This window comes from Chondrus crispus, genomic scaffold (genome assembly GCF_000350225.1).
Source record: "Chondrus crispus Stackhouse genomic scaffold, scaffold_26, whole genome shotgun sequence".
NCBI lineage: Eukaryota > Rhodophyta > Florideophyceae > Gigartinales > Gigartinaceae > Chondrus > Chondrus crispus.
Genome location: NW_005179159.1, coordinates 398,864 through 421,099, shown reverse-complemented (window position 1 = coordinate 421,099; position 22,236 = coordinate 398,864). Strand labels below are relative to the sequence as shown.

The 22,236-nt window shown below is 52.6% G+C and overlaps 8 protein-coding genes; 4 read left to right on the top strand and 4 right to left on the bottom strand.

Moving 5' to 3' along the window:
* The first annotated feature begins 796 nt into the window (after window positions 1-796).
* CHC_T00004995001 (hypothetical protein) lies at window positions 797-2,690 on the top strand. XM_005716768.1 is given in 2 exon segments: window positions 797-2,629; window positions 2,630-2,690. 1 exon segment carries the CDS (start codon window positions 797-799, stop codon window positions 2,627-2,629), a length of 1,833 nt encoding a protein of 610 aa, XP_005716825.1. The 3' UTR covers window positions 2,630-2,690.
* A 1,529-nt stretch (window positions 2,691-4,219) lies between these two features.
* Window positions 4,220-7,207, bottom strand: CHC_T00010319001 (Cellular apoptosis susceptibility protein, Chromosome segregation 1-like protein,Exportin). The gene has a single exon (XM_005716767.1). The coding sequence runs from the start codon at window positions 7,205-7,207 to the stop codon at window positions 4,220-4,222; it is 2,988 nt and encodes a 995-aa protein (XP_005716824.1).
* Window positions 7,208-8,110: 903 nt separating this feature from the next.
* CHC_T00004993001 (hypothetical protein) lies at window positions 8,111-10,513 on the top strand. The gene has a single exon (XM_005716766.1). The coding sequence runs from the start codon at window positions 8,111-8,113 to the stop codon at window positions 10,511-10,513; it is 2,403 nt and encodes an 800-aa protein (XP_005716823.1).
* A 26-nt stretch (window positions 10,514-10,539) lies between these two features.
* CHC_T00004992001 (hypothetical protein) lies at window positions 10,540-10,842 on the bottom strand. Its single transcript, XM_005716765.1, has one exon. It carries the CDS (start codon window positions 10,840-10,842, stop codon window positions 10,540-10,542), a length of 303 nt encoding a protein of 100 aa, XP_005716822.1.
* Window positions 10,843-11,031: 189 nt separating this feature from the next.
* On the top strand, window positions 11,032-12,818 carry CHC_T00004991001 (hypothetical protein). XM_005716764.1 is given in 2 exon segments: window positions 11,032-12,696; window positions 12,697-12,818. 1 exon segment carries the CDS (start codon window positions 11,032-11,034, stop codon window positions 12,694-12,696), a length of 1,665 nt encoding a protein of 554 aa, XP_005716821.1. The 3' UTR covers window positions 12,697-12,818.
* Window positions 12,819-15,142: 2,324 nt separating this feature from the next.
* CHC_T00004990001 (hypothetical protein) lies at window positions 15,143-16,393 on the bottom strand. XM_005716763.1 is given in 2 exon segments: window positions 15,143-15,511; window positions 15,512-16,393. The coding sequence occupies 1 exon segment, from the start codon at window positions 16,391-16,393 to the stop codon at window positions 15,512-15,514; it is 882 nt and encodes a 293-aa protein (XP_005716820.1). The 3' UTR covers window positions 15,143-15,511.
* Window positions 16,394-16,962: 569 nt separating this feature from the next.
* Window positions 16,963-17,445, top strand: CHC_T00004989001 (hypothetical protein). The gene has a single exon (XM_005716762.1). The coding sequence runs from the start codon at window positions 16,963-16,965 to the stop codon at window positions 17,443-17,445; it is 483 nt and encodes a 160-aa protein (XP_005716819.1).
* A 43-nt stretch (window positions 17,446-17,488) lies between these two features.
* On the bottom strand, window positions 17,489-21,808 carry CHC_T00004988001 (hypothetical protein). Its single transcript, XM_005716761.1, has one exon. The coding sequence runs from the start codon at window positions 21,806-21,808 to the stop codon at window positions 17,489-17,491; it is 4,320 nt and encodes a 1,439-aa protein (XP_005716818.1).
* Window positions 21,809-22,236: the final 428 nt, after the last annotated feature.

Genomic DNA, 22,236 nt, shown 5'->3' with positions numbered 1-22,236 from the left:
TGGTAACGGGTTAGAAGCCAGCGCGCGCGATAGACAACCGAAATAGACGTAAATAGGCGCGATGGGGACTGGGGCGAGCTTGCCCCAGTTTACTGGTGGGGGCGGGTGTTAGGTCTTAACCCCTCAGAGGGACGCCTCGGACACCTGTCCCAGTATTCAGTACCTGCTGCCTTGTGCGTACCAGGTACCGTACGCCATTAGGGGGGGGGGTGTTAGCGGGGTGGAGGATCTAAGATAGGCCTTGTTGGATGAAACGAAAGGGAGGCTGTGCAGAGGGCGGATCTGATGAGAGCGGAGGTGACGGCGATGAGAAGGCGAGCATTCTCAGATGGCAGGCTACGCGGATATCTTAGTGACCACTGCTGGCGCTGCGTTTGGTTAAAGGAGTGCCGGTTGGACAAGGTTCAGCGAATGGAGTTTTCGCACGTGGATTCTTTTACAATTACGATCAACTACTGCGGGGGAAAGATAGTTGGTTTGGGGTGCGGGAGTGTACGTGTAACGGAAGTAATTAAGGCGGGTGCCGTTACCCCGATCGCACGACTTTATTTTTTGCAATGAAAACGAGTCCAGCAGGGACTGGCACTGACGGACCATCGAATCGCATCGCGTCATCGACCCTCTCCCAAAAGCCCCGATGCATCCGTCCCTCTCCTTCCATCCCCCCGCCCCTCTCTCCCACACGCGCTCATCCCATCTCGCCCTCTCCCGTCGCCGCCCGTCTCTCCGCCGCACACTTCCCCGCAAGCCTCCCTGCACGCTTCCCTGCACGCTGCCCCGCCCGCGCCGCCCCACCATGACGGTCGAGACGCTCTTCCTGCGCACGTCGCCGCGCTGGATCACGCTCGAGCCTGCGGGGGCCGCCGTCTCGCCCACCCACCTGCTGTACCTGGACCGGCACACGCTGGCGTGCTCGCTGCGCACGAAGGCGGAGTGCGCGGCCCTGGCCGAGCCGGACACAGAAACGCTAGTGTACGGCCTGGTCGGCCTGCTGGAGTCGCTGCACGACGCGTACCTGCTCGTCATCACGAAGCGCTCCTCGGCCGGCGCGATCATCGAGGCCCCCGTGTGGCGCGTCGACACGCTCAAGGCGATCCCAGTGCGTGGCCCGAAAATGCTGAAGAAGCAAATCGGCCTCACCAAGCCGCAGCTCGCCGAGGAGGCCATGCTCGCCGCCATGGTCAACTCCGCCACCTCGCTCCCCGGCTTCTATTTTTCCCACGCCATCGATCTCACCCGCTCCGCGCAGCAGAGGGCAGAGGTTAGTAGGGATTCGCACGCCCCGGCCACCCCGGACTTTGCAAGGGCCGATTTGAGGTTTGTTTGGAACCGCTACGCGGCGAAGAAAGTCGCAGAGCAGGGCGCTATTAGCTGGATAGTACCCTTGATTTTGGGGTATGTCGATGTCAGGAATGGGTTGGTTAACGGAAAGGCCGTCCAGTTGGCCCTGGTTTCGAGGAGGAGCCCCGATCGCCCAGGCTTGAGGTATACCGCTAGAGGCGCCGATGTGCATGGCAATTGCAGCAATTTTGTCGAGACGGAGCAGATTGTGTCGCACGGTGATTCATATTCGAGCTACATTCAGTTGCGGGGAAGCATTCCCCTTCTGTGGAAGCAGGAGGCATGCATAAAGTACAAGCCAACCCCGGTGCTAAAAGAGGTCGATGCTGGAGGGAAGGGCGGCCTGGGGCAGATGGCTTTTGAAAAACATCTTGATTCCCTTGTCGACCATTATGGCCCGGTCACTCTCATCTCGCTTATCGAAAACAAGGGCATTGAATCAATTCTCCATTCCGCTCTTAGCAACGCTGTCGACATGATGGCAAATCCAAAGCTGCACTTTGTGCCATGGGACTTCCATAAAAAGTGCAAGGGCATGAAGTATGAGAGGGTCGACCACGAGCTCTTACCGATTATCGACTCGGACCTCAACGCCTACAGCTACTTTTATACAAAGGATGGCACGTCTGCCAGCATCACAAAGCGCCAACGGGGAGTCGTTCGCGTCAACTGCATTGACAGTCTCGATCGAACAAATGTCGTTCAGAGCGTTGTTGCACATCGCATCATGGATGCCGCGCTACAGGTCATGGGCGTGCTGGATAGCAATCCAGAAACTGGCACAGCCGCCAAGTTTGACGCTTTTGAGAAGGCTTTCAAGAATACATGGGCTGATAACGCGGACGCGTTATCAGTGGTGTATGCCGGGTCTGGTGCGCTGAAGACCGACTACACACGGACGGGGAAGCGCTCAAAACCGGGTATGGTACAAGACGGGATAAGAGCCGTTCAACGATATTTCTACCAAAACATGTTTGACGGAAGGCGGCAGGATGGCATTGACCTGTTGCTTGGTGTCGTTGTTATTCCAAAGTCCTCCACTGCTGCGAAGGATCTCTCGTCTATCATGTCGAAGGCTGAACCTTTGGTAGTGAAGGAGAAGTTTTTGCCACATCTGTGCTTGCTCTGTCTCATTGTAGCTGTTGTGGGCTCCATCGTCCCACAAAGCATGGTCATCAAAGGTAGTGTAGCTGCTGCTGGGTTGGCCGGCGCAGGTCTGTTCTTTAGCATGATGCTTGCTGTGGGACATAAGCTTGTGTCGCGACCCAAGTTAGATGGCACTAATTAGGAATATGTAACGAGTAGAAGTTAAAGTAATAAAGACCAATATCTTAACTTTCTTCCTTTGATGAAATTCTCTTGCATACAGCCTCGCATCCGTGTCAAACAGTATTCAATGAACATGCGTCTTCACAAAGAGGTTATCCCTTGTGGTAGAACACAAATGTGAAGAGCGCTCCAGCTAGAACGAGGATTCCTGAACTTGGAAGTAGAAAAAGCCATAGACGCGGTGGAAACAACCCTTTCACCGATGTTATGTCGTCTTGGAACGGCTGTGTGCGCAGATTCGAGCGATTCCGGATCGCAATACGGCCAAGAATTCAGTCAGTCTCACAAAAGTGAATACAAATTTCGCATAGATTGAGTATGTGTAACCGAAGGACGCACGAGTTTCGATGAGGAGCGACTTACCTGCAAAAATGTCCACGCCGTGAAGTATACAAAGACGAGGAGACTGAAAAGGATAAACGAGGAGCCGATGACAACACTGCCAGTTGTCGACGGCTAAAGGAATCGCACGAAACGCTTGCTAGGTTAGTCTGTGCAAATTGTCTTGACGCATACTGTAATATCGCGCTTTCCATTCTTACCATTGTTGAACGGAGGAAGGATGCTTGGTGATGCTGCGACAATTGCTCTCCGTAATCGATGCCCGAGCTTCTGTTTGAGACAGATTCACTGATTTCTTCCAGGATCGGCGAATATGCCGATGGCTCCGTGCAGTACGAGTCAGGACGGGAACGCTAAGCGCTCGCAATGATGTGGTTTTTGTTTGTTGATGGTGCTACGATGATGCGAAAAAGCCACAGATGCACTGTTGGATGATACCCGTGGTACTGTACTTCAGAAAATTCCGAAAAGTGAAGTACAGTATCTCTGGATAATCCATGCTGATTGAAAAATCCTTTCGCCTGGCTGAATGAAACCCTACAGCAGCCTATACCGTTGAGTTCGTTGTCATGAGCGACAAAGGATGCACGAACGGCATGTCCACGAGGGTTGGTCACCGAGCGATGTGTTAGTGTCGGTTCATTCACGAGATCCGCAATAGACCTGAAGCAGGTGGATTTTATTTCTGTACGGACGGCAGTACTTTCTCCATCCATATTCAAAAAGGGTATTGCTCGCCGGGAAAGGAAAATTCTGCCGAGTTAAGTTAACATTCGTGATTGTTGTTTGTCATTAAAAGCAGGCAAGTGGATAGATGAGCGTAAAGACATGGGTTCAGCGAATATCATCGTGATGCTGGCTATATCTACGAGCAGACGAGACTTGATAACGGATGGCCCGCAATGACCGGCTCTCCAGTGATAACGTGTTTTCAACGATGGCATCGACTGCCTCTCGGGAGCAAGCTCGCGACTGTTTCGTCACCTGTCGTTGGGTGCGAAACAAAGGACAACGAAAAGTGTCAAACTCAATCTCCTGTGAAATCTGCGGTGCGGGAGGCATGTGAAGACTTCCTTCGTCGAACCATTGCTACGGAGAACCAGGCATTCTATCAGGAACGAGAGGCATGGAGATTTGATACTCGACTCCACATGCTCAAGGTCCCAAAAGGTTTCAATCTCGTTGTGATCAAACGAGCCTTCAACAGTTAAGAAATTTGGCCAACGTAACCCATGATAGCTTCGCGCGCATGCTTTTCGACCTTTTCTTGCATGATGGGTTCAAATTTGCCTGGGTGTCGATTAGATAATTCCCTGATCTTGTCAGCGAGGATTTTCTTCGGATCCTGCTGACCGATTAAAGAACCAAGAGAGGGGATGTTAGGCACAGCCCATTTTAACTGCGAATGCGACGCTGCGTACGACTCTCCACCACCGAGATGGACCGCTTGTTCCTCTTCTTTATCCCCTGGCTCCTCCTCTTTATCCACCACGATACCTTCCGTGAGCGCCACATTAGTATTCAGCATCTGTGGCCACAACTCTAAGTACGGGACATTCAAACACAGATCATCGGCACCGCAAGCCAGCTCGCTCAAAGCAACAGAACAGAGGCGACGCTGCACTGGCTTCCGAATGGCAATGACTTCTGGAATCCAAACTTGGCGGATGAACATTGCCAGCATGTTTTCTTGCAAGCTATCAAACGTTACCTTCACTACTCGCACGCCGTATCGAAGCACGAAGATAGAAAGTGAGCATATCAATTTCTGGCATAGTTTCGCGGTTTTGGCCCTTTGCACTCGCTCCAGCAGAACCCGGACAATGGTAACCAAGTAGGAATTAATGGTCTTAGCGTCAAATGTCAAGAACACCGAGTCCAGTATTTGCAAGCCCAAGTGGTCAGTGGATTTGGAGGCGAGCAACTTTTGGAATACCCCCAAGATCGGTTGTATTTGGTTCGCAGATACAACTGCGACACTGTTCTTTCGAATGAAAACATCGATGTATTGCACCATCCCTGGCACATAACCTCGTCTATCCCACATCGACGGGGTTAACATAGGAGCCATGAATCCTGCGTAGGTCGCCGGTAGCGCCCCTTTGTGCAACGACATCAGCTGTGCCATCACCTGGAACACATAAGGTCCAAACTCGGTGACGTCGTCTTGCAGAATCTTACTCAACGGCGAAATCAAGGCGGCTTCAAACTTGACGACGGTGTTCTCGTTGCCATTAAATCGGACCAGGGCTGCAATGGCCTCAAACAGGTAATGGTTGAAAAGCGGATTCGATGGATTCGCAGTGACAGCAGCCACAATCTCCACCAACGTTGAGAACAGGGTGTCTAAGAATGGGGCCATAGCCTCTCGAGCCACAGATGAGAGTCTCAGAACGAGACGCATCATGTACTCATTCGCTATCGTATTGTTACGTAAAGAATTGATGATAGCCGGTAGCAGTGACGGTAGAAGCGGTGCCAGATCCTCTTTTGTCATTCTCTGGGCACTTGCAGTTAGGGCAGTATGGCCGGCAATATTCCCATTAGACTGCAGAACCGTGTCGCGTGTCGTCAAAATTCGTTCGATGCACGCAGCAGCATAAGTCCGCACCACAGGCTCTTTCGCGGAGAGCAGTTTCACACAAATGAGGATAACATTCCCGCAATCAGCTTTCGGAATCTGATTCCGGAACGAAATAACAAATTTGATGAGATCAGCGGCAAAGATGGGCGTTTGCAAAGCTAAGGGGTTCTGGCCACATTTTTCCAGCTCCGGGTTGACAAATTTTGCAAAGAAGTCAACCACATCAATCAGTGAAGACGTTTCGGTAGCCCCGCCTGCCGCCGTCCCACGCTTCCATCCCAAAGCCGTGACAACGTAAAGGGCAGTGTCTTTCTTTCGCCAGTCTGACTGCGGAGCCAACATTTCCTTGACGAAAGACGTAAAGATTTCTGTCACCTGCGGCTCAAAATGCTTGCACAAGCCCTTGACAAGCTCCACAGCACCGCGTCTCCTGGTTTCTGTGTCGGAGCCTTCCATATCCCGCCGCACGTATTCCACGGGATTGTCTTCGAACAATTCCTCATCCTCCTCCCGTAGTTCAATGTTTGGCACGACGATACTCGTGCAAATCTGTCCAAGAATTGCCTGGTCCTGGAAGAGTTTGTAGTCAGGACTTCGGGAAACAGCCGTGAGAAACTTGATGCCAGAAGTCACGACGCCGTCATACTTCGGAGCATTGCTTCGCTTCACAAGTAGAGCCCATGCAACATTCAAAAACTCTTGCAAGTAGGGCCTGAATTCCTCGTCGTAGTGCACTGCGAAATGATTTGTAATTTCAAGGACACCCGCATGGACCTTATCAATACAGCTCGCTTCGTCATCCGAGTAAGCATCAATTTTTGCGCTTTCAAACTTCAAAATCTTCAAGAGCTCGGTCATTATACTTTGCATGTGGTCTTCGAAGTACTCTGGCAACTGCTGCCATGACAAACAATAAAACACCTTGCAAAGCAACTCCAAATTGCCAAATACGCTATACACAGATTTCTGGTTCTTGTTAACAATATCGGCCTCGATAAAATTATTCATGAGGACTAAAAGTGCCTGAACCTGTTGCTGCGTACATCTCAAAGACGTATTGATCTCAGTGTACAGCTCATCGGTCCTCGTGCGTTCCGGATATCTTTCGAAAATGACGTAGAGCGTCTCGAGCACGCCCTCAAGCGAGAGCCAATCGACATTAGCAACGACGTCTTGCCCAGGCGGCATGCTGGCGGCCGCCTGAATGATGGTGGTGAGCTTCGCGCCAAGCTCCGGGACGAGGTCGGGCCATGTTTGCGGGTACTCGTGCTCCGCGACGATGGCAAGGACTTCACTGAGCTGCCTGCGGACGGAGACTGGGACGGCCAGCATGATCTTGACGATGGCCGACTTGATGGCGTTGCGGTCATCTGGAGGGGCATCCTTCCAATCCGCGGAGTAGACATTGATAGCGTGGTTCTTCATGTACACGGCAGTCGCTTGGCGCACGTGCGGGGGGGCCGTTTCCAACGCGATTAGCTGCAGAAGGGCCATGGAGAAGCCGGGGACTTTGGCGTTCTCGCCTAGGTACTTCTCCGCAGCCGTACGTTGGGTAGGGTCGGGAGAGAGGGTTTTGGTGATTGCTTCCGCAAGCGTGGCTAGGTCCATCATGATAGTGGTCTTGTTGGGTGTCGACGGGGCGGTTGTCGGTTGATGAATTCAAGGTAGTGGGGCTGTGCTTGTATTGGCAAAGTTGTTTGCAAATGTTGGCAGAAGTTTGTGGTTTTAAAAGGATGGCACCGATATCTTCCACGTCGGTCGTTCCGTTAAAGGCGGCAGAGAAAGACAGTCACTCCAGTGCCTACTCCAGTGGTGCTGCGGATCTCCAGGGCATCGGTGAAATGGGGATGATGTCGGCGAGTAGGGGATGCCCGCCTGCGATACTCGTGTCATTGATCCGAAATGCAGCACACGACGCAAAACGGGCCGAAAGATTTCATTCTACCTCGAGATGTGTACACGACGAACACGTGCACACGTGCACACCGCTGCATTTATTTTTGTGTATGATCATGGCTGAAATGTTTAATTCTTTTTGAAATTACAGTATCAGCGCAGGTTTTCATCTATTGGATGACGCAAAGCATGCAAGTCATCCCATCTCTTCGTCAAGTCATCATCCTCGTCCGGCCGCACAGCTTTTCGGAAGAACTGGAAGAGCCTCTTCCAGTCCTGTTGTCCGTTCCACTGCACTTGACACATTGTCCGCAACCGTCATACTCCCATCCTGCGAGAGGAACACCATTCAGCCAATCTCTCCATTTCTCTGTCGCGGAGTCATTCTGACATACTCCCCAACTTCCCAACCCCTACCCCTCCCTCCGCCAGGCGGCTTCTTTCAGCGCCACACTGTAACACCCCTCCGTCCCGGCGCCCTTCCCCTTCCACACTCTGACCCACAACACCGACCCTCCCTCCTCGTCATCCCCATCCCCTTCCTACGTCATGACCACGACCACCGCCTCCTCTGCCGAGAATGGCATCATGCCATCCCAGTCCCCCATCTCGACTGACATGGTGCAAGTTGTCAACTACGAGGAGGACTTCAACCACGAGCTGCAATCCTTCCTCAACGAGACCCGCATCACCCCGCTGGGCTTCGATTACCACGTAGCCGCCATCATGGGGCCGCAATCCTCTGGCAAGTCCACCCTCCTCAACCTTCTCTTCGGCACCAAGTTCCGTACCATGGATGAGAGCAGCGGCCGCTACCAGGTCACGCAAGGCGTCTGGCTCGGCCGCGACGCCGACGCGGGCATCATCGTCATGGACTTGGAAGGCACGGACAGCCGCGAGCGCGGCGAGGAGGCCGCCAATTACGAGCGCAAGAGCGCCCTCTTCGCCCTCGCCCTCGCAGAAGTCCTCATCGTCAACGTCTGGGCTCAGGATGTGGGAAGGTACAACGCCGCGAATATGTCCCTGCTGAAGACCGTCATGGAGCTTGATTTGCAGCTCTTCTTCGGGGGAGCGGCAGCGGTCCCACCGGAGGGCGCCGAGCACAAGGATAGGATTTCCGAAGGGGGAAAGCCCCGTATGCACAAAACAAGGCTACTGTTTGTTCTTCGAGACCATGTGTCGTCGCCGTTCGAGACCCTATGCAATACTCTGAGAACGGACGTCGACAATATATGGAACACGATTTCTAAGCCGGACGCCGCCAGGGATACCCCGATCACTAACTATTTTGACATTGACTTTTTCGCCCTCCCGCACAAAGTCCTCATGGCTGACATGTTCCAGTCAAAGGGCGCGGAGCTGCGGAGAAGGTTCCATGAAAATGAAGTCTTCTTGGAGGAATACAGCCGCGGAGTGGCTGCTGATGGCTTTGCGGCATATGCAGAGGGAGTCTGGGAGACAATTCGCGCCAATCGAGAGCTGGACATTCCGTCCCAAAAGGAAATGCTTGCGCATGTAAGGTGCGAGCAAATTGCGAAAGAGGCCACGCTACAGGTGGACGAGACTCTGGCACCGATGAAGGCTAAGTTGCTGCCCTCTGACGGTAGCCCTGCCGACGTCGTTGCTGAGTTGTTCCCGACGCTTCTCGCTGCAAGCGACACCGCCGTGGAATCCTACGAGGCTTCGGCATTCCGGTACTCGGCGACAGTGGCAGAGGTGAAGGGGTCGGATATGAGGGCGAAAATTGGAGGGGATTGCAAGGCTCTTTTCGATGCCCAAGTGGCCCTCGCGTCCGATTTGGCTGTCAGCAGTTTCCGATCGCAGGTGTCTGCCTCGCCTGTAGCCTCCACGCCGACGGCCTCGAAGCCGTGGAAGAATTGGGGTGCAGTGTCTAAAGGGGCACTGGACGAAGCATTGAAGAAATTTGATGAGCTTTCTGCGACGGATTCGTTAAGCGCGAGTGCTGACAAGATCAGCGGAGCCCACCCCTTGTCGTTTGCTATCGCGACGTCTTCGGGCGTGAGAAGACGGTTATGTGCTACATTAGATACGGAGATGGAGCGAGCAACGGCGGACGTCGTGTCAACCGCACGAACGTCCTGCCTCAAGACGTTCCAGGACGCCTTCAAGCCTCCTTTGAACACGGTACTGGAGCTCGCGTCAACAGATGTATGGGATAGAGCCTCCGAAGTAGGGAATACTGCGTGGGAAGTAACGGAGAAAGAGGCGCGGAAGGTATACGGCGAAACCGGTCTTGGATTTACCGCAGAGAGAACAGAGGATGCTGTACAGGACGACATCAAACCGATGTGTTACGAGAAGGCATTGACCGACATCAAGGACGCCGTCGGCACGCCGAGCAATTTTCTGCTACGAATGACCAAGCGATTTGATGACGAGTTTCGGTTTGACGAGCGCGGGGTTCCGCGACACTTCGGACCGACGGAGGACATCGAGGCACTGTTCGTGGCGGCACGCGAGAAAGGCGAGGAACTAATCGATCTGCTCGGTGAGGTGAAATTAACAGGCTCCCTGACTACGCTCCGGACAAGTTCGCGGTCGATCGATGACAGTGTCGCAGAGCCTGTGATTCTGGCCGAGCATTTAAAAGCCGATCTGCGAGAACAGCTGAAGCGACAAGCCGGGGCCGTTTTCATGGAGGCCAAGCGCGCACAGGAGGCAGCCAAGGTGACGACGAAAGTTCCTTTGTGGCTGTTCGGGCTGCTGGTGATTCTGGGGTGGAACGAGATCATGATCGTGCTTCGAAACCCAGTATTATTGCTGCTGACGGTCATCATCCTTCCCGTTCTGTACATGGGCTACACGCTGGATGCGCCGACGCTGCTCGGGCCCGCCGTGCGCGCCACGCTGAATCCATTGCTCGAGCAGGCTAAGACGATGTTGGAACAGGCAACGGCACCGGAGGCGTCTGTGCCGACGACATCGGGCCTTTCGGGCTTGAGTAGTGCGTCTTCTAGCACGACGGTGATGTCGGGTAACGAAGCGCTGCACAAAGACTGAGGTTGCGAGGATGGGCATGGTTTGTTTCATGTTGATCCAATGGAATTTACGTAAGGGAACATAGTGGATAGAAATCTGCAACTGTTGTGCAGGTCTTTGACATTTTTTTTTTGTTTCGAAGCGACCAGAGTAGGAAGGTACGCAAGTTGCGCATACGGCTGTCGAGTAAGCAAGATGTAAGAAATGAGTTCAACAATTGGAAAAGGCCAATGCTCGGAGGCGACCTCCGAGATTATACTCGCAACGACCGCAGGGCGCGCAACGACAGGCTCACGAAAAATAGAATCCCCCAGTTGCCGTATGCAAATTTTGCATCTCACACCAATCATTCTGATCCTGAACTGCGCACCTCGCCACCCGCCACCCTCCTCGAACCGTATTTGCTTACCCCCATGCCCACCGCAACCACCCCACCGCCCCGCCACCTTCCTCGGTGCCTCTTCAGAGTCTCTTCAGGGCACCTCCACCCTACCCCCGTCTGACACGTCCGGCCCCCAAACACACACCCACCTTGCACCATGACCCCCGCCTTCCTCACACCTCCCCCCTTACCAGTGCGCTCCACGCGGGCCCGCGCTGTCTCCCCGCGTCGCCCCGTAATGTCCTCCGGCCGTTCACCTTGGCCATTCTCGCGCTTTGTTCAAACCCTGTTGTTCTATTCGCCTCTTGGCCGCTTTCTCCACGGCCCCCCGACCGACCCTGCCGAGCGCGTCCGATCCGCTCGCGTGTCCGCCACGCCGGGCGATTCGGTCGTCCTCGTCACGGGCGCCAACGGCGGCACCGGCCGCCGCGTCGTCCGCGACCTCCTGCGCAAGAAGGGCATCGTCGTCCGCGCGCTCGTCCGCACGGAAGCGAAGCTTGTCGAGGCTCTGGCAAAGGTCGGCGTCGACGCCGAGCAGGAACGCAAGAGCGGCAAGTTGCAGGTCGTCGTATCGGACTTGTTCAACATCCGCCCGGAGTTCTTTGACAACGTCGTCGCCGTCGCGTCCTGTACCGGCGTCAATGTGGGTCCGGCAGACGACCCGGATAGGAGCAAGTACTTTCAGGGCGTCAAGTTCTACCCGCCGTCCATTCTAGACGACACGCCGGAAAACGTCGAGTTTGTGGGCATTGGCAATCTCGTCGAGGCGGCGAAGAAGTACTTTAAGGAGGGCGCGGGGCAAATACCCGTGCTGACGTTTTCGGATGACGAGATCGTGCGCAAGCAGTGGGGGGCCTTGGATGATGTCGTGATGGGAGGCGTGAGCAAGGGGAGTGTGCGCACGCAGAATGGCTGCTTGGTGTTCTCGGGTTTTGTATCGACAGACAATTCGGGTGGGTTTTCGTCGGCTCGCACGACGGACTTCGCCCAGCCGTTGGATGTTAGCCAGTACGATGGGTTCAGGCTGCGTGTGAAAGGCGATGGGAAGAGTTATAAGTTTATCGTAAGGTGTGAGGATAAGTGGGATGGTATTGCGCATTGCTTCACGTTTCCGACCAAGAGTGGCGAGTGGATGGATGTTGATATACCGTTTGACCAATTTCGAGCCGTATTCAGGGCGAAGACACTGCCAGATGGGAAGCCTCTTGACCCGAAGAAGGTGTACGCGTTCCAGGTCATGCTGAGTAAGTTTGAGTATGACGGCGAGCTCAATCCCAACTTTTCGGCAGGGCCGTTCCAGTTGCAGATTGAGTCGGTCTCGGCATACAAACAAAGCGGAGACGGCGTTATACGCCCCAAGATTGTGCATATCAGCACTGCGGCCGTGACGCGCGTCCTGAGGAAGTCGGAGTTTACGCCTGAACAGCTGCCACCCGCCGCCCAGATGAACGATCAGCTCGGGAGGATTCTGAACTGGAAATTTGCAGGGGAGGATGCTATCCGGAATTCGGGAGTGCCATACACGATTCTGCGCCCATGCGCGCTGACAGAAGAAGAGGCTGTGGGGATGGACTCGCTGTTGTTCGAACAGGGTGATACCCTCTTGGGAAACGTTTCGAGGGACGATGTGGCGACGCTCATCATCAAGGCCTTCGACACGCCTGCGTTGGTTGATGTGACTGTCGAAGTGTCAAAGACTGGTGAGGGAGCTGCAAGTCCGGGTCCGTCAGAGCAGAGAATTGATGGGTTACAACAAGATCAGGTGGAATCGAGAGCCTACGCGCAATTTCCATACGTGCCAGCCGTGCTGCAGGAGACTTAGCGGCTTCCTTGTGTTCAGATAGTCCTAGGTACAGTACTTGTTGCGGAATTATGGGATGTAAATGACAATGCCATAGACTCAGGGAATGAGAACAGGCTTTGTCGACCACTAATGATTGTCAATCGACTGCGGAACCCCCGTTTCGATTCATGCTTTCTTTGTGAATAGCACTCGTACGAGACTAATATCTACTCGTTACCATGAAAACTGCAAGCGCTCGCTCAGCGTCATTCAGTGCAGACTTTTGAACATTGGTGCCCTCGGCTCAGTCTACCTTCATGTTGCGCACTGTCTGGGCTTGCCAGAACTGCTTATGCCGAGGCACATGCTCCATCGACGGCTGCACTGCGCGAGCATAAGAGCATCTCCACTCATGTTCCAATTTTTTAAAGCGAATCTCCGCAGGTGATACTTTCCAAATTATGCTGCTGTCAACAGCAGCGTAATTTGGAAAGTATCAACGTATGTTGAGAAGAACACACATTGATCAGTGTGTGTTCGGATTGTCCCAATGGGTCAATCTGAAAAACAACATGCGTACGCTGTCCTTCCCAATAATATCGCATTGCGCTAAAATACCACATATTTTTGATTTCTGTAGACGTCAATGACCAGATCTCCTTGTGGAAGAAAGGCTTCCGGATCTGATCCCAACTGCATTTTCTGCCTGATCTATTCAAGCTGCCAACACGTGATTTCGCACCACTTCATGCACAGGCAAAGTCGCCGCCGCCGTCCATCACGGTGGTACTTAAAGGCCTGTCTCCATCGCAGCTGCCACAACAGCTTCTTGGCAGAGCACGGGAGTCAGCAGCATCGCGAAGCGTACGCACCAGAAACTGTTCGTGCAGTGTCGCTCGAACGGCTTCCTGTGCGTCCGTCCAGCCGTGCGTGCCGCTCTCACGATGCGACGCCGTTGTAGTCTTGCAGCACTGCAGCGAGCGCTCTAGTTTCTGTCACGTAGTGATAGTTAGTGGGCAGTCGAAATCTTTTGTGATGACAAACTATGGCGACATTCATTGTAATGTGTGCACTGATGGTAACTTGATTGTGTTCGCGTGCGATCTTGTCTCCAAAGCTGACGACTATTGCATAGCACCTGGTAAGTTCCTGAAAAGATTTCGACAGCCCTTCTGTGCCTCGCACGAAAAATTACTATTTTGGATTTCGTAGACTGTTCCGTCGAAGACGCTCCTTCAGGTTTGCAGTGTCTTCCCTAGTGCGCCTTCAATCCGCAACGGCGCTTTGCACTACAAATCTGCGTGCGCCATCTAGTTAAGTGTCAGAGAAGCTCGCAATGAGCCGTCTGCGCCGTGAATTGGCACGTTGGGCGATTTGAATTTCATGTAGGTTATACAGAACCGTTCCCACCGCCGACGGTGCGGCAGACTCAATTTGCTCCTCACTTCACTGTTGGTACAGAGCGCTTCTGGGTCGCTGCGGAGAAGCTTTAACGCTAGCATATGAACGCGTGCGCGAGGGATTGAACTCAATTACACTCAAGTGTAGAAGAGCGATGATTACCTGACAATACCGCGAAACCTCACAAACCACACCGCTCTCCCCTTCGGCGTAGTTTTTCATGCGATGGAGAGGAATAACTGCTCTCCAACCAAGGGTATTTCGCGTAGAGCCAGAAAGGTTATATGACTGCAATTCTCCAAAACGATAGAATTGTGACCTCAACAAGAGACTCACTCTGTGCACGAAATACGGCATAAGTGAGGAGCCAAGCTTCACTCTGGCCGCGAGGTGCGGCTCTGGATGGGAACCAAGTAAAACTTGTAATACAAATTGTCTATTGCTTCTTCGAAGTTGGCTCTGCTACTACAACGAAAAACTAGAATTTAAGAGGTAACGTACGGAAAAGTAGATCATTGGGACCCGAGGAGTTATGCTAGTACTGTCAACTTCAAGCAACCCTTTACAATGCCGCACATCTTCTACGAAGACGTTTGATCATGCGTCAGAGAAAACAGACTCGAGTTTGATGGGTTTTGAGCCAATGCTACATACACTAGAAAATCCTGGAGACAATGCTTTCATTTTCGCCAATCTGAAGCAAGAAAGAAGAAAGAGCTTCCTAAACACTTGCATGAGAAGAAGGCCACACTCACGTTCCTTCTCAAAGTCGATTGTAGCCTATAGGATGAGCACAGAATTGAGCCTTTTGTCCTGTTGCTAGAATCTGATTGGCCTCTAGTACTTCTATCCAAGTGGTCATGAGCCTAAATATTGTGAGAAGGCTTGCTCTCAAGAGCGCATGGATAAGTCCTGACGAAGCCAGAAGCCCCCAGAAGCGCATCTAGTGGCGCTCTTTGTCTCCGCAGTGCTTTTCGCAGTGGTGCTGAGTTGTTCTAAGCATAGTGATGAGTATCTTCCTGTAATGGCAGAGGCAACATCAGGCTTAAAAAGCAAATACTGACACGATCAATGAAAAGCTAGGTTGGCGAAGTTGATGATTTATGCAGCACCGGAGCTATTATGAGATGTACGACACTCCGAATACAAACTGTGCATCAAAACAGTAAATGCTAACGTTCCACACCGAATAGCAGATTCTGTTAGTTACGTACGCACCTTTCATAATGCCCGCAATTGTACCGGGCTTGACGACATGACAAGAGCACTATAAAAAAATTACTCCCTTATTGAGGCGGTTGACAGACGCTACACAAAACAAGAGGCATGAGTGAGACGCGCGAAAACCCGATAACTGTACTAGTCAAATCTGCAAAGTACTTTACATGAAGCGAGGGTATAGGGCAAGCGTGAAGACAGGGGACATGACCGATACGACAAATGCGAAACGGCCTCAATTCCTTCGGCGCTTCTTCTCGTTCTTCCTCTCCTGATTCCTGACAAAGATGACAATCAACCTCTTGACGATTCCGACAAAGTCAATGAGCAAGTCCATGGCATGTCCATGGCAATCCCTATCCCCTCTGTTGGCCTTCTCCACGATGACCTGCGTATCGTACAGGACGAAAGCGCACAAGAGTATGAGGCCGCCATAAATCATGGGTCCGAACCCGACGTACTTGGCGGTGAACATGTTGACAAAGTGCAGCAGAAGCAGACCCCAGACGCCCGCCCACAAAAACGCGCCGAGCGCGAGGTAGTATCCGCGGCGAGCAAAGAGGGCGGAGATAGAAAAGCCTGCAAAGACGACGACGGCGGCGACGAAGGCGAGGACGGAGATGGCGGGGTCAACGTTGACAGCGTAGTTGAGCAGCGGCCCCGCGGCGAGCCCGTCCAGAAAGGCGAAGAGGTAGAAGGCGAGCGCGCGGGATTTGGAGTAGCGGGTGGAGAAGGAAGTGAAATAGATGAAGGTGGGGAAGACGAGGAAGGAGGCGATACGGCCTAGGGGGAGGGTGAGGTACAGGTCGAGGACGGCGCCGGCCGTGGCCAGGAGCACGCCGAGGAAGAGCGTGGAGTAGACATTGCGCAGGTGCTTCTGGACGGAGACGTCCAGAGGGGTCTTCGAGAGAAAGAAGGCAAGCGGGGCGGCAGTGACGGCGGACATGGCGCGAAGCAAGTAAGACGGGGCGGTTGGGAGACGGGAACTGGGAAGGACGGGAGGGGAGGCAGGTGTGGAATTGGGAGGTTGAGTGCAACTTATATGTGCGGATGAAGTGGGCCAGGTTTTGTGCGCATGTCCGGTGTGCCGGGACTGTCTGGAAAGACGGTGGGGCATCACGGTGGGGCATCAATTCAGTGCCCCGAAAGTATCCGAAAATCTACCTTCCTCTTCCGTGAGTTGTAAATCGCGCCAACAATGTACGCCTGCCCTTGTTAATCAATTTTCCGCCAATCACGACACTCTAAACCGCGCCAAAAGGCCACCAAGCAATTCCCACCAAGCAATTCCCACCAAGTACCCACCACGAATCGAGCAACTACTCTGCGCCCTTCTCAATTACATTGTTCGCTCCAACTACAGCAGGACCGTTGCCACTGCCGTCCACGGAGGGCGCACCGGTTCGCGAAATATGATCAGAGGGAGATCGCCCGACCGGCTCTTCGCTGTGACTCTGCTCACCGCTCCTCGGATCCTCGCCACACGACACCTCCTCCCAACCGCCAAAGGCGCCGCTTCCCGCTCCAAGCGGCACACGCTCTCCACCTCACACCTCCTTAAAATTGCGAGCACACTAAATCTTCTTGAGCTCTGCCACAACCCTTCCTCCTCCCCACTGCCGTCCCCTGCCGTCCTCCCCTCCTCAACGTCCCCCCCCCCCCCCCCCCCGTTCCCCGCGGCCAACCATGGACTACACCACCGCCGCCTTCGCCGCGTCGCCGTCCCCGCGCCTGTTCACCACCCCCTCGCGCCTGTCCTGCTCGTGCCTAATGCCGTCTTCGTTCAGCGGGCGCAGCCTCCCAGCGCTCCCGCTGCGCTCGCGCGCGCGCATGCTGCGCATGCAGGCGACGGACCCAGAGCCACCGCAGCCGCCTGCGGGAGAACAGGCCGAGGGCTCGGAGCCCGACCCGACCACGTCCGCCACAGAAATTCTCGACACCCTGCGCGCGGAGGCCGCCGCAGATGACACCCCATCCGAGCGCTCCATGCTCGGTGTGTATCGCGACGTCGATGGGAAGAGCAACGTTTGGGCCGTCGAGCCAGAGGAGAAGACGGATACCGGACCTCAAATTTCGAAGACTACCATCATTGTCGCTTCTGCCATCTTCATTGTCGTTGCCTTGCTCGTGCTCCCGTTGCTCCCGTTTACAAACCCCGATCAGATCTGATTAAAGCATCTAATTTTAAGCAAAGCTAACTTGCCCTCCTCTGTCAGCGGTACGAGTTTCTTTCTTCTACCTGTCGTTTGATGGTTTCTTCTTTCAATCGTTCAAGTATCCCCGCGCCGGCAGAGTTGGCGTCCTCGTCCTTAAGTAGTGTCAATGCCGCCATCGCAGCCTTGAGCTTTGCTCGTTTCACCGTCGTCCCAAACCCTGTTGCGATCTTCTCCCCTAGAATGTACACAGCCATGCATTTCTTCCCTCGCATGCCTACCGGCGGTGGTTCAAGGTCGTATCGCGGTGGCGTCGGACTCAGTTTCCATACTCGCGTTACCAATTCCAATAATTCCTGACTCGGGTGTCGATCGTCACGTCGCGGGTCCGCGTTAATACGCAACGAGTCACTCAGGACATCCATGCACACCCGCCATGCTTCTTGCAAACCAGAATCCACATAGATTGCTCCCAGTACAGACTCGAAAATATCTCCCAGTACCTTTGGTGCCGCTATTTCACTGAGAGACTTCTTCAACCCGCCAACCGGTCCAATACCTGCCTCTCGCTCTGCCTTTATGGCTTTGGTAAAGCTTGCAATTTCTGCAGTGAGGTGAGTTGACCCATGGTACAAATATTTGTGCATTCCCATGCGCACCGTAATTCTCGCGAAAGCTTCGTTGCTGACCACGTTTCCTTTCAATGTTGTCAGTTCTCCGGGTCCAAGTTCTGGGTATCTATTGTAGAGGTACACAATAACGCACAGATCCGCTATGGCATCCCCAAAGAATTCTAGACGCTGGAAGGTTTGCTGTTCAGATGTGTTTCTTCCACTGGATGTCAAGTACGTGTGGTGAGTTAAGGCGCAAAGGAGTAGCGGACGATGCTTAAACTTGTACTTCAACTTTTTCTCCAGTGGTCCAAATTGTTCTTCCCATGGCTTCTTGGGGCTTGTTATCCTCCAGTCTTCCGGATATGCCTCCAAAGATGTAGACATTGGAGGCTTTGACCCTTTCGGGTGCATTGCATGAATCGCCGAAAGCAATAGTTCGTTGTGTGTCGGCTCTTCATCTTCAAAGATTTTGCACACCTCCAGCAGTTTGTATCCTGCTTTGTATCCGCTTTCGAGTTCTATTCCTGTGACAGGCCTGGTACTTTGGTCATCACGGTAGTCAGGAGGGCTATTTCTACCACTGCCTCCATGTCGTGCTCCTTCATCTTCCATATCTGATGTGGAATCATCATCAACGCTATCCATCCCTTCATCCCCTGACGAGGACTCAGAGCTGACATTGCTACCCGAATAACATCCGAACAGATTTGTACCAGCAGATATCCCTGTAGGCTCTCGCGCGAGTGCCATTTTATTCTCGTCACTGGGAACGTCCTCGGGAACGTCCTCTCTGGGGGCAGCTTTCACCCCAAACAAAAAGTATGCCCCGCAAAGCGCTTCGACAACGTCTGCAAGTGCCTTGACAGTCACTTTTTGTGCTTTCCCCCTCACATCACTACCGGGTGGAAGCCACTCTTCAATTGTATCCTCTTGAAAGTTTAAATAATGATGCAACCCAAAGCGATGACCCAAGCGATGCAACCTCTCATTGGAGACCCGAAAGGCACGGGCATTGTGCATCTGTCCCTCTGAATCATGAGGCCTGCGGGCAAACAGACGCTTCGTGCAGGACACCTTTAACACGGCATCCCCAAGAAACTCTAGTCGTTCGTAATTCTTTGACTTGTTTACATGGTCTGCAGTCACACACTGTACCAATTCATCGAGATCTCCAGGGATTCCGACTCTCTCATCAAAAAGTCGTCCCAGCTCGCACACTGAAAGATGCTTCTCAAGACGAAATAGTGCGGCCGGTAAAAATAGGGCACCGGTTGAAACCGGGTACAGGTGACACAGCTCTGGTATTAACACTCGTCTATTCGCACCCTTCTTGGTTAGCTCACTGCACACAGAGATGACAGAGTTATCACGGATCGCCCCCAGAAATTGGTCATAGCTGCATGTTGACGGTCTTGATGCAACAAGCAGAGGTTGATCCAGAAACTTGATCTCTTCGACAGAATGATTCTTGTAGTATTTCTCGTAGGAACAACGAATTTTGCCAACCCAAGTTTTTCTTTGCTTACGGACGTTTCGATCAGCATCAAACAAAGAAGGGGAACATTCTTCATGTTTTCGTTTTCGCCCGACAGTCCTGGGGCTGCCTATTAGACAATTCACAGTTTCGTTCCATTTTACAAGCCCAACATCAATTCCAGTAGGATGCCTTGTTTTCTCCAGGCAACCTAGAATTCCTCGTCCGTTCACTCTAGGTGAAGATTCATCTGGGCTTGGATTATCCGAGCCATCCCCCGTTCCAACGACACCCGATGCCTTTGCTTGTTGTGTTAACGTTTCTTCAGAAGCCACCGTAAGAACCAAACTGGACAGATCTGGATGGGGGACAAGGGTGCCATCATCATTCAATTTGAACTTCTTCGATCGTATGTGTTTTGATAGGGGACAGAAACCATAATGAAGCCGCCCAGACAAGATCACATTTTCACCTGGAAAGCTCGACTTTATGAGCCGTCCCTCTAACTTCCCAAATTGCTCCGGCTGAAGTGCATTGCTACCCAGTATTCCTTCAGATTCCTTCTTGACATTAACAGAAGAAAGAAGATCGCGAACTGAGTCCCAGTCTATCTGACATGCAAATTCTGGCCATTTCATTTCAAGCGGTTTTGAAGCCGGAGGAAAATATTTCCTCACCAACTCTCTCATATTGCACGTTGCATCATCGGATATGTCTCCTCCTTTAGATACCTCCCCTTCGCGGGGACTTTGAAGCCCCGTATCCGCCTCTTGGATTGCCGGCAGAACTAAGTATCGACGAAGATATGAAGGGTCAGTCCCCTCCATCTCTTCAGTGGATAATTGGTGGGATGTTAGTTGCATACCACGAATGCCATCCCAATAGACACCGTTTTTTTTTGATGATGGTGAAGAAAGTGAAAATATTGCTGATGTGTATTGCCGACCTTCATTGATTTGATCATCTGATAAGGAGACCTGACCTTGGTAGTCGAGCTTCATGCACGCAGCATATCCAGTAGTGTTTCCAGCGTGAGATGATGTCCCTGGCAAAAAAATTGTCCGATCACGATCGTCTAGCTCTTCACTCAAGACTAAAATAAAATCCTCAACCCCAAGCTTTCGCACTTTTGCACCAGCAGGTAATCCCTGCACTCCCGGGACTGTCTCCAAAACAAGCACCCTGTACAAAAAACACTTTTGGTGACTCTTGCTTGGTCCCAGCAACGCCAGAGGTGGGCGAGAATAATAGACGTGGGCGCTGCTACCCTCATCTTCTTCATCCGATGGCGCTTTTGCCAGTTTGGCCATCAAATTTATTTTTTCCATCTCTTCTGGTTCGCATTTCGGTGAGGTATCCATGTCCGAATCTGAATCAGATGAAGTCAAAGAAAGCACCTTGTCCGTCAAGCTATCATCCACCATTCCTGGCAGTCCTGCCTCCTTCGAAATTCCAATTTCAATTGACTTGGCAGTCACTTTTTCTGCAACAACTCTAGGACGACCCAGGGACTCTGCTTTCTCTTGTTTCTCTCCATCTCCTTGACTCTTCTTGCTGCGTTCTTTGAATTGCACAACCCGGCATCTTCCGCCGCTGCCATCCATGGACGGGTCAGGAAGTGAATCATCAAATCTTAAGACAAAAGGACAAGGAGGGAGAGGTCTATTCCTCTGCCCTCGAGTACAATACGTTCTGGCCACAACTAATACGTGTCCTTCACCCCCGGCAAAATTAGAGACTGCTTCGTCATCAGTTTCTTCCCCTTGCCATGTCGTTTTCTGCCCATCATCATCCGTTGAATACGTTTCAAACGATTTGGCTTCCTCGCAACCAAGAACTACGCGCACTTTAAGTGCATGGAAGACCGGAGTTGCTCGTATAACTTCCCCGAGAGCGCAGGTAATGGCGGGTCGTCCTGCGTGAATGATTGCTCGAAGCTGACTGTCCTCTGTGGACGCTGCGTATGCCCGTTGCAGCTCGTTTAGAAGATGAAGAACTTTCTCGGATAAACCTACTAACGATATATGAGAGGAGAGCGGAAAAGCAGAATTTACAGATTCTCTCGTAGTTGGAATCCCGGCGAGCTTACCGGCATAACGCTGCTTCCATCTTCTCTGATAAAGGGCAACTCCAAGCGGGCCGACCTGTTCGAGCAAAAAATCCAACTCTGATAGCTTTGCTCTTTCCCGTTTTCCTTTTGAAGGAGGCTTTCGCCGACCTCCATTCGCGACTGTATTCACACACCCAGAAGACGACTCAACCGAGTAAAACAGATACTCAACATCTATCATACACAAATCCTCTGTCCTGGAGCCCTTACCGTAGCAACTGGGCCATTCTGCTTCCTCTTTTGGGTTGGATGAGAGGAAGCGACAGAAGAAATTGTGCTCAATCGGGGGTACTTCGTCGGGCAAGAGATCGCGATCCGTGATCGTGAGCACTCGAGGTCGTTGATTCATGGGCAAGGCACGGTAGAAGTCACGCATGAGAAGAGCACACGGGTGTCCCGGTTGCGAAAACACAGGCATATCACCGACGTCTGCGCCAAAGGCAACGTCAAAGACCAAAAGCGCAACCCTCTGCAGGTACAGATAGTTGAGCTCCGCGTCCAAATGTGCAGGGCAAGGGAGTGTAATAATGACGTCTTTAAGCTGAAAGACGGAATCAAGCGCCCGGCTATCTCGAGAGCGATCCCGGGGATACTTCCTTTTTCTCTCAA